The sequence below is a fragment of the Diadema setosum genome, chromosome 7 (genome assembly GCF_964275005.1).
Source record: "Diadema setosum chromosome 7, eeDiaSeto1, whole genome shotgun sequence".
Lineage (NCBI taxonomy): Eukaryota > Metazoa > Echinodermata > Echinoidea > Diadematoida > Diadematidae > Diadema > Diadema setosum.
Genome location: NC_092691.1, coordinates 37724771 through 37739582, shown reverse-complemented (window position 1 = coordinate 37739582; position 14812 = coordinate 37724771). Strand labels below are relative to the sequence as shown.

The window sequence follows — 14812 nt, the reverse complement described above, 5'->3', positions numbered from 1 at the left end:
GAATGCAGGTATGATGTAAATAAAGATGTTTTTGATGTGATTATTTGCATATGAATCCCCACTAAAAAAAAAAAAAATCTTTTCTCCGTGTTCTCTTCTTCTCCTGCCACATCGCAGAACAAATTCCGATTCAGCTTTACATACCAGTGCAATGGTCCCAGATGTATTCTCGGGCTCCCCCTCGGTCCCTCCCCATAGGAGAGGTAAGTCAATAGCCCCGCCGTCACAGTACGCTGGATTCACGATAGCATGCGCTGGCAGCTGAAGGAGGTACATTCTGGCGTTAGATTCGGCTGTACGGTTTTTGCCGCCGGGAGCACTCCAACGATTTGATTCCGACGGTGAATCCTGCCTCTCAGTTTCACGCTGAAGGTTACGTCCCTTTCTGATAAAAAAAAAAAAAAAAAGTAGGGGGAAGAAATCCACAAACCTGAGAAACATCACCGTTGCATTCATGGAACCAGTCATATGACATATAAAATCATCTGGGACATTTTAAGGGAAATCAGAAGTCACGATAACTTCAATTCCAAACTTCTTTCTACTAAGTCAATATTCTTGCGACAGGCAGTTGTGTAAAAAAAAAATAATAATAATAATAAATAAAAAAGATAAAAATCTAGAGCTCCCTCTTGTGGTAAGTTTTGTACATTCATTAGCAATGCATGGAGTCAATCATTTGATTGATGGTTGCGTCGAATATTTCAGTAATGAAGTCCTACACTGTATGGTGCACAGATGTACAGTGTGAAATGGGAAATAGTATGTGTAATGTAATGTCAGACACAGCTCAGTTTGCAAATCATGTCAAAGGTATAGTCAGTTGCAGCCATGCCAGATGATGTTTGACAGCATTTTTTTTTTCCTTTGCATCATTCTGACTATAATTTCACTATATGGTGTTATTCATGCAAGTACATTTTTAGGTTTTCCTGAGGCACAGTGAAAATTATTCAAGAGTTAGGTATGATATGACCAAATCTAAACAAATCATAGAAAATCCGGGAAATCTTAAAAAGCTTTCTCTTCACATGTATGACCCTAGAATTTTGTAGTTTAAAAAAAAAAGATATGGTGACTAATTCTGTTTTATTATATAAATGTACCTTACTTTTAGAACAACGGTTTTGATTATTTATGTACTACTAGGACAGGGAAAAGCTTTTTGGACTTAGTAGAACAGTTGAAATGACCTTTCAGAGAGGTCAAAGAAAAGTGACATCATTGATAGCATGTGTTCATTAAACAGAGACTGTATAGCTTTGATAAACTGCATCTTGGCTCCATCCCCAAGTTGATTAGATCCCGTGTGAGCCTATGTGTGCTACCTGCGGAATGAGATTGAAGAGGTCGAGGGAATGCTTTCACAATGAAATAGTTAATATTGTTTAGTGTATAAAACAAATAATGACTGCTTCTTACTTAAGGTGAGGGAATGCTTTCATAATGAAATAGTATTGTTTAGCGTATAAAACAAATAATGACTGCTTCTTCATTAGGGTGAGGAAATGCTGTTACAATGAAATAGTTAATATTGTGTAGAGTATAAAACAAATAATGACTGCTTCTCCATTTAGGTCTTTGAGCAAATCCTTGACTGGTATTGATTTTAACTGACATCATATGACCCAAGGCAGAGCTAAGAGTAATTTGCTCCTGAGAATCACCTTTATACTGTTGAGGACGGGCTGAAAACCAAACATGCGTTTCCCGTAGACACCTGCCGGAGTATACTTGGGACTTGTCCTCAACGGGTTAAAGGGATTGTGCACTATGACTCTTGTTTTAGTCTGTGTGCACACTGTCACTAAATCTTAGCTAATGTGCTAACCTTTGAGATTAGAATTTTTGTCATACACGTAGGATGATTGGCAGATGTAAAGCATAACAGAGAAATCCAACGGGTGATCTTCTGACTGCAGACTACCCGAAATGTGATTTTATATATTTTATATGCCCATGGTCCAGTCAGAACCGGTCACAAATCACAGAGTTTGCATTACAGGATGCTGATTACAAAACGACATTGGTGTGATAAAAATATTACTGAAAATTGAAAGCAACAGAATTGTTCACAGGATGGGCAAATTTCGATACACAGTAATATCAGTATAATTACCAATAAATCATCTTGTCATGCTATCAAAACATTTTGGAGTTTGTTCTATACCATTTAATGGCCCTCTCAGTTGTTTGGCCTAGTTTAAATGTGTTGTTGGAAGTAAAGACCCCTAGTATATATGTCTTGCCCTTGACTGTGTTACAGAATAGAGGAGGTATATGTTTTTTGAATAGTTGCTAAGGCAGACAAGACATATATTCAACAAGGTAGATACTAGATGACTGTATGACATCACAATCACATGACCAATCACATGACCTTGATAGTCTCCATCAATGCATGATTTATGTGACAGTTGCATGTTTATACCTTTCTTGATAAGATATCAGTGTCTTTCTAGATAGTCACTGATATGCTCCTTTAATCGGGAATAGAATTTTTTAATTGGTCGTTGAATTGAGTTTGTTTCCTTTATGAAGCCCTTGACTCAGTAAAGCACATGATGAGTGTTTCCTGTTGTTAAAGGCGATGTGATGCATTCGTAATTTGTGCAGATTTGATATTGTCTTCAAAAAACATGAAGGACTTTTTTAAGTGATACATCTAATTAGTGTTTTAGATTAACTGTATTGTTTACCATTGGGAGCAGTGATATACAAAATGTTCGAGTTAAATCGCATTTGTTGCATATGGGTAGGTCAGTTGTATAAAAAAAAAAAAAAATCATACCATATAAAGATTTTGCAATAAAGCCTAAGATACAAGGAGATATCAGTATTTTTTCTGAGTAAACCAGTTTAGTCTAGCTAAACAATTTTATTTTAACTATTGTTTACATTTTGTATATTTAATAGTACTTAACATTAATTATACTGATTAACATTTGCATATTGGTTGTTTCTATCTCTATACAACTTACATTTTAGAACTATTTTGAAGCACTAAGGCTGGGTTTTTGTTTCGTATGCAAATAATAAATAATGCTTTTGATTAACCTGTTTGCAGTCCATATTTTTATATTTAATTATCACAGACATGTGTTGTCTTACATTGTTCTCAAAACCACTTGGATGTGATGTGCAGAACAATTCAATACTCTCAGTCATACATGTTTCAGATATCAATATGAAGCTTTCCTCAAAAATGATAATGAAATTTTTACTAGTTACAGATGAGAAACATATTTCTGTCATGGTGTGTTTTTATCTTGACCACAGACATGATGGATAATAACTCCTCAATGGGTGAGAGACTCAAGCCGTTACCATGGGACCCAAAGAAGGTGAGAATTCTTTCCCGTCACCAGATACCCTTCATCAGTAGCCTTGGACATGCTATACAAAACTACACATACAACTGCAGTTTACTTCCCAATAACTTCCAGAAGTTTGAGCAGGCGATCACACTACGCACAAAAATTTGCGTAGTTTGATTGATGCAAAATGACATGTAGTTTTGGTGTCTTTAACAGGCATGCTACTCATGGGCAAAACCTGGTTTGCAGACTTGGCAAAACCTGCATGGCCTCATGGAATAGAAAAAATACAAACGTTCAACAGCGTGCAATGTAATGCGCAATGTGCATAAATAATGTGAAACGGATTTAATCGAGTGACAAACTTCTCCAAGTTTCAACCGTGTGTGGCCACATTGCAAAAAAGTCAAGCATAGTTTTACGAGAAGTGAGAAACTTCCCAAGTGCATACAGGAAGGTTCATGGGAAAATTCTGTGGTAACTTCTCAAGAAGTTTGGTCAGACTGCCCAAAGTAAGTGATGAAAATAATCCCCTTCGTGAAACTACATGCAGTTTTGCATAGTGCGACCATGGCTTTCATACGTTTGTCCTCTCCAAATTTTTGATGGTTGTAGACTCGAAAGCATCATTTGTCTTGTCCTATGCATTTATTCCTTGCTTCAGATTTTATATTTACTAGAGACAGAAGGGTAATGTTGCATCAGTAGTAGTAGTAAAGAGACTCAAGTAGGTAGTGGAATTTATTGTTTTGAATGGTTTTTCTTGTTACTACACATTACATCAGCAGCTGTGCATTTGATGAGGAGTGGGTAGAGAGAAGTACACTGTAATTCTGTCTTTTCCACTGATTTTGAATACTCCTGATAATACATGTTTATGCAGATCCTGTATTCATTGCTTCAATATTCACAAGTGTAACTATAAATAGCACACATTCTCCATTTCAGAAACTCACATTGAGTTGTAACCTGGTGCTGCACTTAATGCACATCTGGTGTGGTAGATTTCCCCAGTTTCACTTGTTTTGAATATTCTCATTGAGCTCAGTTCCTCTTTGTGTCACCAAAACAAAAAAAAAGAAAGAAAGAAAGAAACCAAAGCAGTGATGTTTTTACAGGTTGTTTCAGTGAGAGAGAGAAAGAGAGAAGGAGTTTGAATGTCTGAACCAAAGTGAACTGACTTTACAATATGTGCATGTATGAATACATCATTATTTTACTTTACTATATATGAGTATATCGTTATTGCCTCGCTGCTTCGTAACACTCTTTCCCTCGGAAAGAGTGAAAGACTGAAAGAGTTGTGTTTATGCACACAACTCTTTCAGCTGGGCTCTGCCTTCTCAACCAAATTCACTTGACTTATCATTTATGTGTCGTTCATTGGTAGCATTTCATTTGAATGAATCTGAGTTCATTATCAGCCCACCCTCTCACACCACCCTGGGCAGTTCCAAAATGTTCAGTGTGTACAGAAATGCCCAAACCATGGGAACAGTTTAGTTTGCATTTAGTGATCACATGGCATAATGTTGATGACATTGACTGCAATGTGAAATATACCCATGCAGATATTGCAGAGTTACTACCCTGACTTTCAAAAAAAAAAAAAAAAATAGGACTCCTCGAAAACTTCTGAATCTCTTGACATACACCAGTAGGAGTACTAAAACCATTGCAAGCGATAATCAAACGCAACTTCATTGCCTATACAAATCTGCAGATATGTTTGTTTCATTTCAATGACAAGATGGCTGGATAGCCCATATTCAGTTGCACTCACTGATCTTCCATGGGGTCCAGTTGTGAATACTTGTGGTGGGTTATGCACCCTGCTCATTGTGATGAATGAATAAAATGGGATCTTTCATGCGCATGAGTTGTGGCTCTCTCACACATGGGACCTTCATTTAACGTCCTATCTGAGGGACAGAGTGTTTTGCCTCTAGTAGAGAAGACTGGATGACAACACACAACACAGCTTAGTAAGACTCACTAGGGTTCGAACCCGTGCCTGAACTCGAGCCATTCAATACACACTACCTGAGCCATCTCATTACCTGTTATTCACTGGGGTTTCATGTAGTTGCAAGTAAACTGACAGAAAAGGCATTAGCCATATGTCTTGGTCCAGATTATCCATACGTGATTTTAGCCTGGCAATATAGCTCTAGGGTAAGAATTGGTCTTTTAACCTGTATCCTCATCCTTCTACTGCTCATTTTGTCTTGTTCTCCTCATTTCTTTTCACCATAGGGCCAGCAGCAGCTGCAATCAAGGCCAAGGTCTTGTGAAGTTCCAGGCATCAAGTAAGGGACTACTATATATCTCCAGTGTTTTGATGTGTTTGTTTGTCTGATTTGAGAATAGGCTTTATCAATGGACTTCCCCCCAAAAAGAGAGAGAAAAAAAAATAATAATAATAGTGATGATAGATAAATAAAAATAAAATAATGATAAATTAAAAATAATGATAAAGAAATACATAAATGAAATATTGATAGTGGAATGTAATAAATGGAATAGATAAATAATTATTGAATAGATAAATGTAGTAAAAGAGAAGAGAAAAATATTGTAATGATAATCTTGAAATAAAAATTCAGAAATAAAAATTGATGTACATAGAATAGAAATAATGATAAAGGTTAAAAGTAAAAACAAGTTTATCTGCTCTTCGAGTTGATAGTCAATCAGAATGAAGGCTCAAGTGCAATCAAACAGATGAAGAGAAAGTTGAAGTTAGTTATCCTTTTTAACATCTTTCTGTGAACCACAGGATGCTAATTCATTTTTGTAATTGTAACATCATGTAAGAACTGCCTTTTATTTTATACTTTGTGTAGGGGGAGATCTCAAGAGCTATTGTACTTGTCATTATCTGGAATAAAATACAGCTTTCCTGCACATGGGACATGTAAAAAGTGCAGTCTGGGAGGAAATTTTAGTTTTCTGTGAGACCACTTCAAACTGATAACACTTATACTGTTTGCAAGAAATCATTGCCAAAGCAAATTGTCACAATTCTTGCACAAATATTGCTTTGTGTTTTATGTTGAGAGAGGATACGTGATTAGACAGAATACCGGTAAGCTAAAGCTGTATAACCATTATGCTACATGTTTTTCTTCTTTCCTGTGCCCCCAAACTTTTTTTCCTCCAGTATCTGCCCCTCGGAGCAGCCTGATGCCAACCCCATCCCCATCTCCAGCAACACAGGGTCACTACCAGACCTAACGAACCTCCACATCCCCTCCCCTCTCCCGACCCCACTCGACCCAGAGGACCAGACCTACAACCACAGCGGCAGCAACACCAACTTGTCGCAGAGCATGCCATCAGGTCACCTGGGTGTCATGGGCAACCACTCCTTACCACAGGTGAGTGCTTTCACCTTATGTTTGACCCCCCCCCCCCCCCCCCCCCCCCCCGATAGATAGATGGGGTCTAGAATTACCCCCTGGGCAATTACCCCGAACCCTTCCCCTGACGTTAACCCTAATCCTAACCCTAACCCTAATCCAAACTCTAACCCTAAAACCTACCCTAACCCTAATCTTTACCATAGCCTTATCATGAAAAATATCAAATAACTGATATTTATGATACCTAATGAGCAGTGAAGAACAACGGATTATGAGAAAAAAACGATCTTCAGTCATCAACCTGAGCACATTACTGTAAAACCAGAAATTTTAGCGTGCATGAAACTTTTGTGAATTTCGCAACTAGCCAAGATTGCGAGACTAAAGTGCCTGAAAAAGTTTTTGTCTACACATTTCATTGAGTGCTGGTTCGTGTAGTATACTCGTGATTTTTTCATGGTCAGCGACACGCAAAAGCTTTATGCCGCAAATGTTACTGGCTTTACAGTACTTACAATTTTATTACGTACACTAATTACACACAGCCTTTCGGTGCCCTTGTTTATGACTGTTGGCACTCATACTAGACTGTGTCTGTAATATCCTCATGCACTGTGACACATGCCCATCACTGCCTAGAGATTAAAGTTGTTGAACATTGGAGGGCTCTGCAAATTAACAGTACTTCCGTAAATTGGAAATACACTCAGTTTCAAGTTGACTCTCGTGTCATGTGTTATGTATGCATATCAGATGCAATTGATGTCAAAGGCTCATAACTGTCCGAATTAATTGCACACAGATCTTCACTAAATTTCTGTTACTGGCACGATTTCAAGAATGAAAACTGGCATCTCCCATATCAAATTGTTCCAAGGGTATGACTTTGTGTAAGACTTTGCGTAACAGAAGGGGAGAGAAGGTTCTGAATTACTGACAAAAATGAATTATATTTATGTATACAAATTAGTAGAAGAGTGTAAGACAATGAAATTGCCCCATCAAAATTTGTACATGATCCCGGTTAATGTAGGCGTTATATTTTTTAAAGACAAGTTGTTCATTCCATTACTTTATTCTTAGTGTAAAATTAATGACACTTTTGATGCTCTGTTGATTTGATTGTACAGCATTGATTGAGGCCAGCTTGCACATGGAGTGTATACAAAGCCATTATTTTAAAGTAAACTTTGGATGCTCTTTGGAGAGGGATATTTTCACATTGCTCTAATTAATTAACATCTGGTTCATTCCACAGTGATAGCAGTATATAGCTTTAGTAGCATAGAAAAGGTGTCACTTCAAAAGCGAGTAGATATCAAACTAGTATACGTAGTGCCAGTAGTCCTTCAGCTAAAGATTAATTGAGGGATGGCGTGCACATTATTCATATTGCATTTTGCCCAATGCAGACTTTTCGGTTCCAGCTGTTGTTTGGTGTTTCTCTTTTATCGCCATTATGCCTTTCCCATGTCTGTCTACGTCCATATTTGTTCACAATTCTCATTCAGAATGTTTGCATTTGCTGTTTTGGAAATGACTGCATGGCCTTGGTTGTTGAAATTCAAAACAAAGAGCAGTTTATCCACTGCCAGTAAGGAATAGTGTTGCATGAAAAGGATGCACTAGAAAGTGCTCTGTTTTGGTCACATCTTTCCTGTTTTAATTGGACTGCTGTTTTCATTTTCCTGCTTGACCCATTAATCTTTCTTATTCTAAGAATGATGTGTTTTTTCTGCCTTTTTTCACCTTCAATTCTGTTTTTACTAGTCGTAGTGTGTCAAGGAAGGTCTTGTTTTCTGCTTGTCTGTTATGGTCTGGTGGTCCTAGTTACCAGTGTATCCACATTAAGACAATACTGATCATTGAATAATTTTTTTTTTAAAGGCTCAAAAAAAAATGGCTAGGATATCAGGTGCGTACTGCACACATGCCTGTGCGCGCACACACACACACACACACACACACACAACGCACACATGTACACACTTAGCAAAGAAAAACGCGAACTTAAACGCAACTACCTTTGTGCTAGATGAAGACTTCCTACAATCTCAAACATATGTTTGTTTTAGTTTAAATTTTTGCATCTTTGCGAGTTTATTAATTTGTTTCTTTGTATGGTTGCTTCTCTCTGATCCTAAAATATGAGTAGATGGCTTCATTATGTTTAGAGCTGACCTGCACCTTTAATTTCAGTGCCTGATGTGCAGCAGTCTCTGATATCAGTTTGAGGTATGATGTCAAAAAGAATAACGCGTACTATTCCACCAGTCGGCACAAATAATCAAAACCTTCTCTGACCTGTGCATCCTATAGTCACGTTCAGAAAGTGAAATTAAAGTTATGCTTTCATTGCAGTGTAGAGGGCTTTTGTGGCAATGCTCAGCAAATTTCTGTTTCTTGGAAAACTCTGATTTCCCTGTAAACCAGCAGCATTTATCTTTTGAGTTTCTTGCGTATAATAACATGGGCACCAGATGTGTTATACTTCTCACCGAAAACATCAGCCATACCTGTCCATTTGTATGGCTAGTGTGAGTAGCTGCATGTAGGTTAAACGGAGCTTTTGTGTTTTTTGGCTTGGATTCCTGCAGGTGACAACACACAGTCCACAGGTCAGTCCTCAGATGAGTCCCCAGGCGGGGCGGCGGCAAGTTATGAGCAACCCTGGCAGCCCCGTGGTCCTCAACCAGCAGAGGAGACACCTAACCCCTAGCCCACAGGTAATGCTGACCTGCATCCCCCACTTTACCTCCCCCCACCCCTCTTCCTCACCAACCTCCCACCCCACATGCACAAATACTCAGGATGGTTCTGTTTTGGGATTTTAGTTGGTCTTTCTGCAGTGCCAGCCTTGGAATTTCTAGCAGTATGTATTTGCCCCCAATTTGACATTCTCCCAATTCCAGTGACGTTTCCGTCTTCTGGAACACATGAGGATAATGTGGTTCCTGTCCAAGTTACGAGCAGAGTGTCATCTACTTTTGGCATTGATTTAGAGAGAGAGAGAGGATGTAAGCTTCTCGTAAAGATTGATGACTTTCTTTGAAACCTTCCATTTTGCATTTATTATGATCTGTGGTGTGCATGGTTTCATCCATTGATGACACATTGTAGTGATTCTAATTACCCCATGATTTTGCAGGGCATCCCGCTAGACCAGACCCCCAGCATAGTAGTCGACCACCATCAAGACACACCCAACCACCACACCCAGCAGCAGGTAGCGCAGCAGCAGCAGCAGCAACAACAACAGCAGCAACTAGTCAACCAGGGCAACATATTCCAGCAACACCAGCAGCATGCCCAGCAACGTGCCCAGCAGTCTCCCCAGCAGCAGGCTCAGCAGCAGGGGCAACAGCAGCAACACCACCACTCAAACCCCCAGAGCCCACAACACAACGTTCCACCAAGCCTCACCTTGGACATATCTCAAATGGTAGGCTCCTTTTACAGCCCCGTAAACATGCCAGGACTTTACCAACAAAGTTTATAAAATGGGCTTTAGAATCTCTGCAGTCCGATTGGTCAATTATCATACATTGATTTTTTACTGACCCGCACTGAGCCATGCATCCACTAAAAAGCAAAGGCATGGCTCAAGCCTCGTATTGGGTTGCAAGTGTAATGGACGCATGATGGGGAAAAGGTTGAATTTCATGAATTTACAGGCCCATTTTTTTAAACGAATTATGTACAGGCCTATTTCATGGATCAGTGAGAAGTGGATGATCTCGTTTATAACTTTGGAAACAGTCTAAAACCCAGTCGCTGTGCTCATGGGTTTAAACAGTCCCGAGTTAAACATGTATGGTAATGTGTTGCCCACAAAGCAAAGACTGTTCATATAGCTGCTAATACTATTACTTATATTGTAGTTCACCCACACAGGTTTGTATTTGTTGATACACGGGGCAGAGAGAGAGATGAAAGAGATCTGATGACATTTCTTTCTTCTTCTTTTTTTTTTGGGGGGGGGGAGGGACACAAATATAAGATTCAGGCCTTACTTGGTGTGGTTTCATTGATTTGAGTTAGCCATAATTCATCAAGGCAAGGATACATTCTGATTTCTACAATCATACTTACAAAGTTCATGAATTGTACTTATAATCAGTTTCAGCAATCAATATGTCATTGAGTACATATCAACTTTCTTTATATTTCCAAGACAAGAGTTCAGTGTGATGAAAGTCACGTTTCTTTGTTTTTTGCTTCTGCTTAGGCCGCTCTTCAGGCACAGATGCAACATTACCGGGATAAACAGATGATGGGCTCCAACGTCTCTTGCTCCTCCCCGACCTCACCGGTGTCCAACCCCAACAACTCGCCCCTCCCATCACCAGGGGGTGGTGCCGCGCCCCTGGGCTCGCCGGGCTCCGTGTCGCCGGTCCACGTGGGCATGAGTCCGTCGCTCTTCAACGACGCCTACTACCAGCAGCAGCAGCAGCAGCAGACCAACGCACTGCAGTACAAGTTTGAGCAGTTCAACATGATGCAGGGCTCCGAGGGCAAGCAGAAGACGACGTCCACGCCGACGTCGCCCACGTTTGTCGTCACACAGCATGAGCATGACATGCAGGCGGGTCTGGTGAGTCAAGACTAGCCATCGTAAACTTCCTCATGCTTGCAAGATTTTCCCCAAGACTGATGTGGAGTTCTGTGTAACACTCAGATTATGACCTCTTGATATGCTCAAATTCTGTCAAAATTGTGCAAACAAGTGTGCTTGTTTGATCATTGACCTAGGTATATTCTAGCCCCGAAGAACACTTTGCACATCGTACTGTGCCTTTGTCAATTTTGAAAGTATGATGCGGTTGCAAATCCTTCGTGCATAGTGTGTACAAATTGATGCGTACAATATGAATGGATTCAGATAGTCTATGAGGAACTCAGCATGCTTGTACAGTGCAGTGCACATCTCAACCTTGGTCACATCATTTTTATAAAAACACTTTTTTTTTTTAGTAAGACTGCATTTATAGTTACTCTACAAAGTTACAAGATTATCTTCCTACCTTAAAATGTATGTCACTGTTTTTGAGGAGCGCTTTGCTTGATGTAAACTGAAGACAACTTTACTGGGATGTGTTTTTCCTTACCACTGCCACAGGGTCTTTCATATGGTGCCGTGTACAGCCACAACCTCGGGGGAAGTCAAGAGTTGATTCACCAGGGCAGACCGCCCCCCTCCTACCAGCAAACCCTTATGCAAATCCCACAACATTCACATCCCAGCAATATTCCAGACATCATATTCACAGGTGAGTGCTAGTTTCAACCTCATCACCCTCTCTCTTTCAGTCCATCCATCTGCTATCAAATCTTTGAAATCAATTGAATGAAGTCACATGAAACTTTAAAAAACAAATGCATAGCTATTAAAGTTTTAGATAGTAAGACAACATGTTTATTACCTGTCAAAAGCATTGCTTTGATAAAAATCCTGATCTCCTGTATGTTTAATTGCATAGAATAATCTTTTAAAACATATTTTCTCACAACTATGTATGTCTATGGGCTGGTTTCTGTGCCACTTCAGTTTTGGAAATGAAGTCTGGCAAATCATATGTCATATGGAAGCTTGATGTCTAGAATTTGGCAATTCCTAAATAAGAAAATCAGTGATTGGCACTTCATCATCTATTTTGTATGGATAGATCACAAAATGCTCTTCCTAATCCAAGGAGATGTACTGTTTGAAGGTTGTGTAAAGACATTGTTTTTGTTTTTTGTTTTTGTTTTTGCAAATCTGTTAAAAGTACAAATTTGAATTTAGATACTTAAAATCATGCAGACACTTAGGATTTGTTAATCAGATGAAGGAAGGAAATTGTTTGCACCAGTTCAGTGTTTTAATTTTGGCAGGTGAAAGCGTCAACTATTTGAATCTATCAAAATTCTGTTCAAAAGAGTTTACTGGAATCACTGGACAAGTCACTGATTAGTAGATGAATGTAAAACCTTACGAACAGAAGATGATGCAATTGTATTTACTGTTTCCATTGTATTTCTCGTTATGTATTGCCCCCTTCTTTCTTCCATATCCAAACAGGTGCAGGGGAGTCGCCACCACGACAACAAGAGCTTGCGCGTGAAATCAGCAATGCCATGGCTAGCGTGGATAGTAACTTTGAGCACGACCTCTTGTTCTCGACAGACTCTTTGAATGTAGACCCTCTCGACCTGGAACACCTTCAAATGCTCTCCGACAATGACATCGTCGCCGATCAGGCCACGGAGGACTCGTTTAGGCAGGACCATCGGCTCTAGCGGCCCCCGTGTCGGCCCCATTATTCCCCAGTGATCATCCGTTTCTTGTGTTTGTGTGCCCTATACTGTCCTTCTGTTGCGCAAAAGATGACCGCCGTCGCGATGGGGTCTGAACAAGCAGACTATCACTGCAAGCGCTTTTATCGACTTGTGTTTCTTCTCTGTGTGTATGTGTGTGTGCGCTTAGCAATCACTGTTCTGGCCACCAGCCACTGGAAAGATGGATAGAGTCAGGTGTGGATGTACTGATTTATGGACCAGGGTCTGCAGGAAGGAAGGAGGGTGTCACGATACGGAACGTATGCCTCCCCGTGCCTGCTTTGTCTCGGGACACTACTACAGAGTGGAAGAGCTCGGACACATCACTGCTGACTTCTCACACACAGCCTCACAAATTGCATCACGTCCCCGCTCTGCCAGTCAGATGGCAAGATGTTGGTGTTTGATTCTGCCCAAGAGGTTTGACTATGTCATCTGTCAAGTCTGTCACGGGGAGCCGTAGCAGGAAAACTCATCAGGATGCGGAGAGGAAGGTGATGTCTGCAGTAACCTTTGACCCTTCCAAGTCAGGCCGTGTGTCTCTCAGCTCTCAATCTGCCTCAACCTAAAACAGGAACGATTCACTGAAAACTTTCCGAAGGTGTTTCATAGCATCAGAATGCTGCTGATTTTCTTCAAAATGTGGTGTTCGTAAATGACGACATGTACTTTTACCCACTTATTTACAGTGTCCATCTCCTTTATAGGTAGGCAACTTTGGTGTCTTCAAACATAGCATTCATTGCACAATGAAACCAAACTTCAAACCCGACAGGAGGGGTCACAAGTAGATTTACCCAGTGTTTCACCGAAAGTCTCAAATATTTGAAAGATCAGATAAATGGTTTATGAGAATTTCAAGTTAGGGCTCTCCTCGCATCTAAAAAAAACTTTGCACAAGTCTATTACTGAGTGGACTTGGCAAACACTGGCGTGTGAATCATGAAGTGGGTGTTCCTACATGTTGCAGAAAATCTTGCTCTCTTGGTGTTAGTGTTTGAGAAAAATTGTGACATTCTTGGAAGGTCAGATTGCGTGTTGTAGTTTATGAAAGCTTCATGTATGCTGCAGATTGAATTGTGACAGACAGTAGTTCTTATGAGACTGGCGCATAGTGCTCTGTAGACAGGTTGCTCAGTTTGGGCTACCGACTCGTGTATCATTAGTGAGCGCCGCATCCTGTGCAAAGGGTCCCTGGTCACCAAGCTAAATCCAACACACATACACTAAAAGAAGAAAAGTTTAAATCTCATTTTTCCACTCTTTAACATGTTGATTGACCTTATGTGATAGAGAGAGGCAAAAATGTCAGTGTTTAAAGTCAGAATTTGCTACTTACAGAAGACTACATTGTGCCATTTCAAAGGTACAGGCATTCTTCGGTAGAAATAAGTTTATCTTAACACACAGCCCGTCTTACATGTACACTGAGGTTTGGTACCAATTCCATTACATTATATAATACAGCGGATAACATCACAGCAGTAATGATTCTGCTACCTTTTCAGTATTTTGGTGGTTGTTGTTGTTGGGTTTTTTTTAAGTCATGTCATACTGTGTTTTTTTTTTCTTTTTCCAGTAAAGGAACATCATAAGTGCAGCTTGTTAATGGCACATGACTTGTAAGTGCAATTCTTTTTTTTTCCCTTTTTTTTATCTCAAAGCAGATGGACATTACTGTATACAACACTTATTTCACAGTGGTTTTCTATTTGACAGCAATGCAGATCAACACAGTTGACAGTGACACAATTGATGACGTGGCAACATATTGCTGCTCATGAAACAAGTGCAATGTTGATTGTCTTAGGC

The 14812-nt window shown here is 39.8% G+C and overlaps 1 protein-coding gene across 1 annotated transcript in view; it reads left to right on the top strand.

Moving 5' to 3' along the window:
- LOC140230930 (CREB-regulated transcription coactivator 1-like) overlaps positions 1–13014 on the top strand; it is a 69803-nt gene extending 56789 nt beyond the window's left edge. The window contains 9 exon segments of the mRNA XM_072311070.1: positions 118–203; positions 3280–3344; positions 5574–5626; positions 6481–6697; positions 9280–9408; positions 9831–10124; positions 10911–11276; positions 11802–11952; positions 12744–13014. Of these exon segments, the coding sequence (XP_072167171.1) occupies positions 118–203; positions 3280–3344; positions 5574–5626; positions 6481–6697; positions 9280–9408; positions 9831–10124; positions 10911–11276; positions 11802–11952; positions 12744–12961 (1579 nt within the window). The 3' untranslated portion in view covers positions 12962–13014.
- Positions 13015–14812: the final 1798 nt, after the last annotated feature.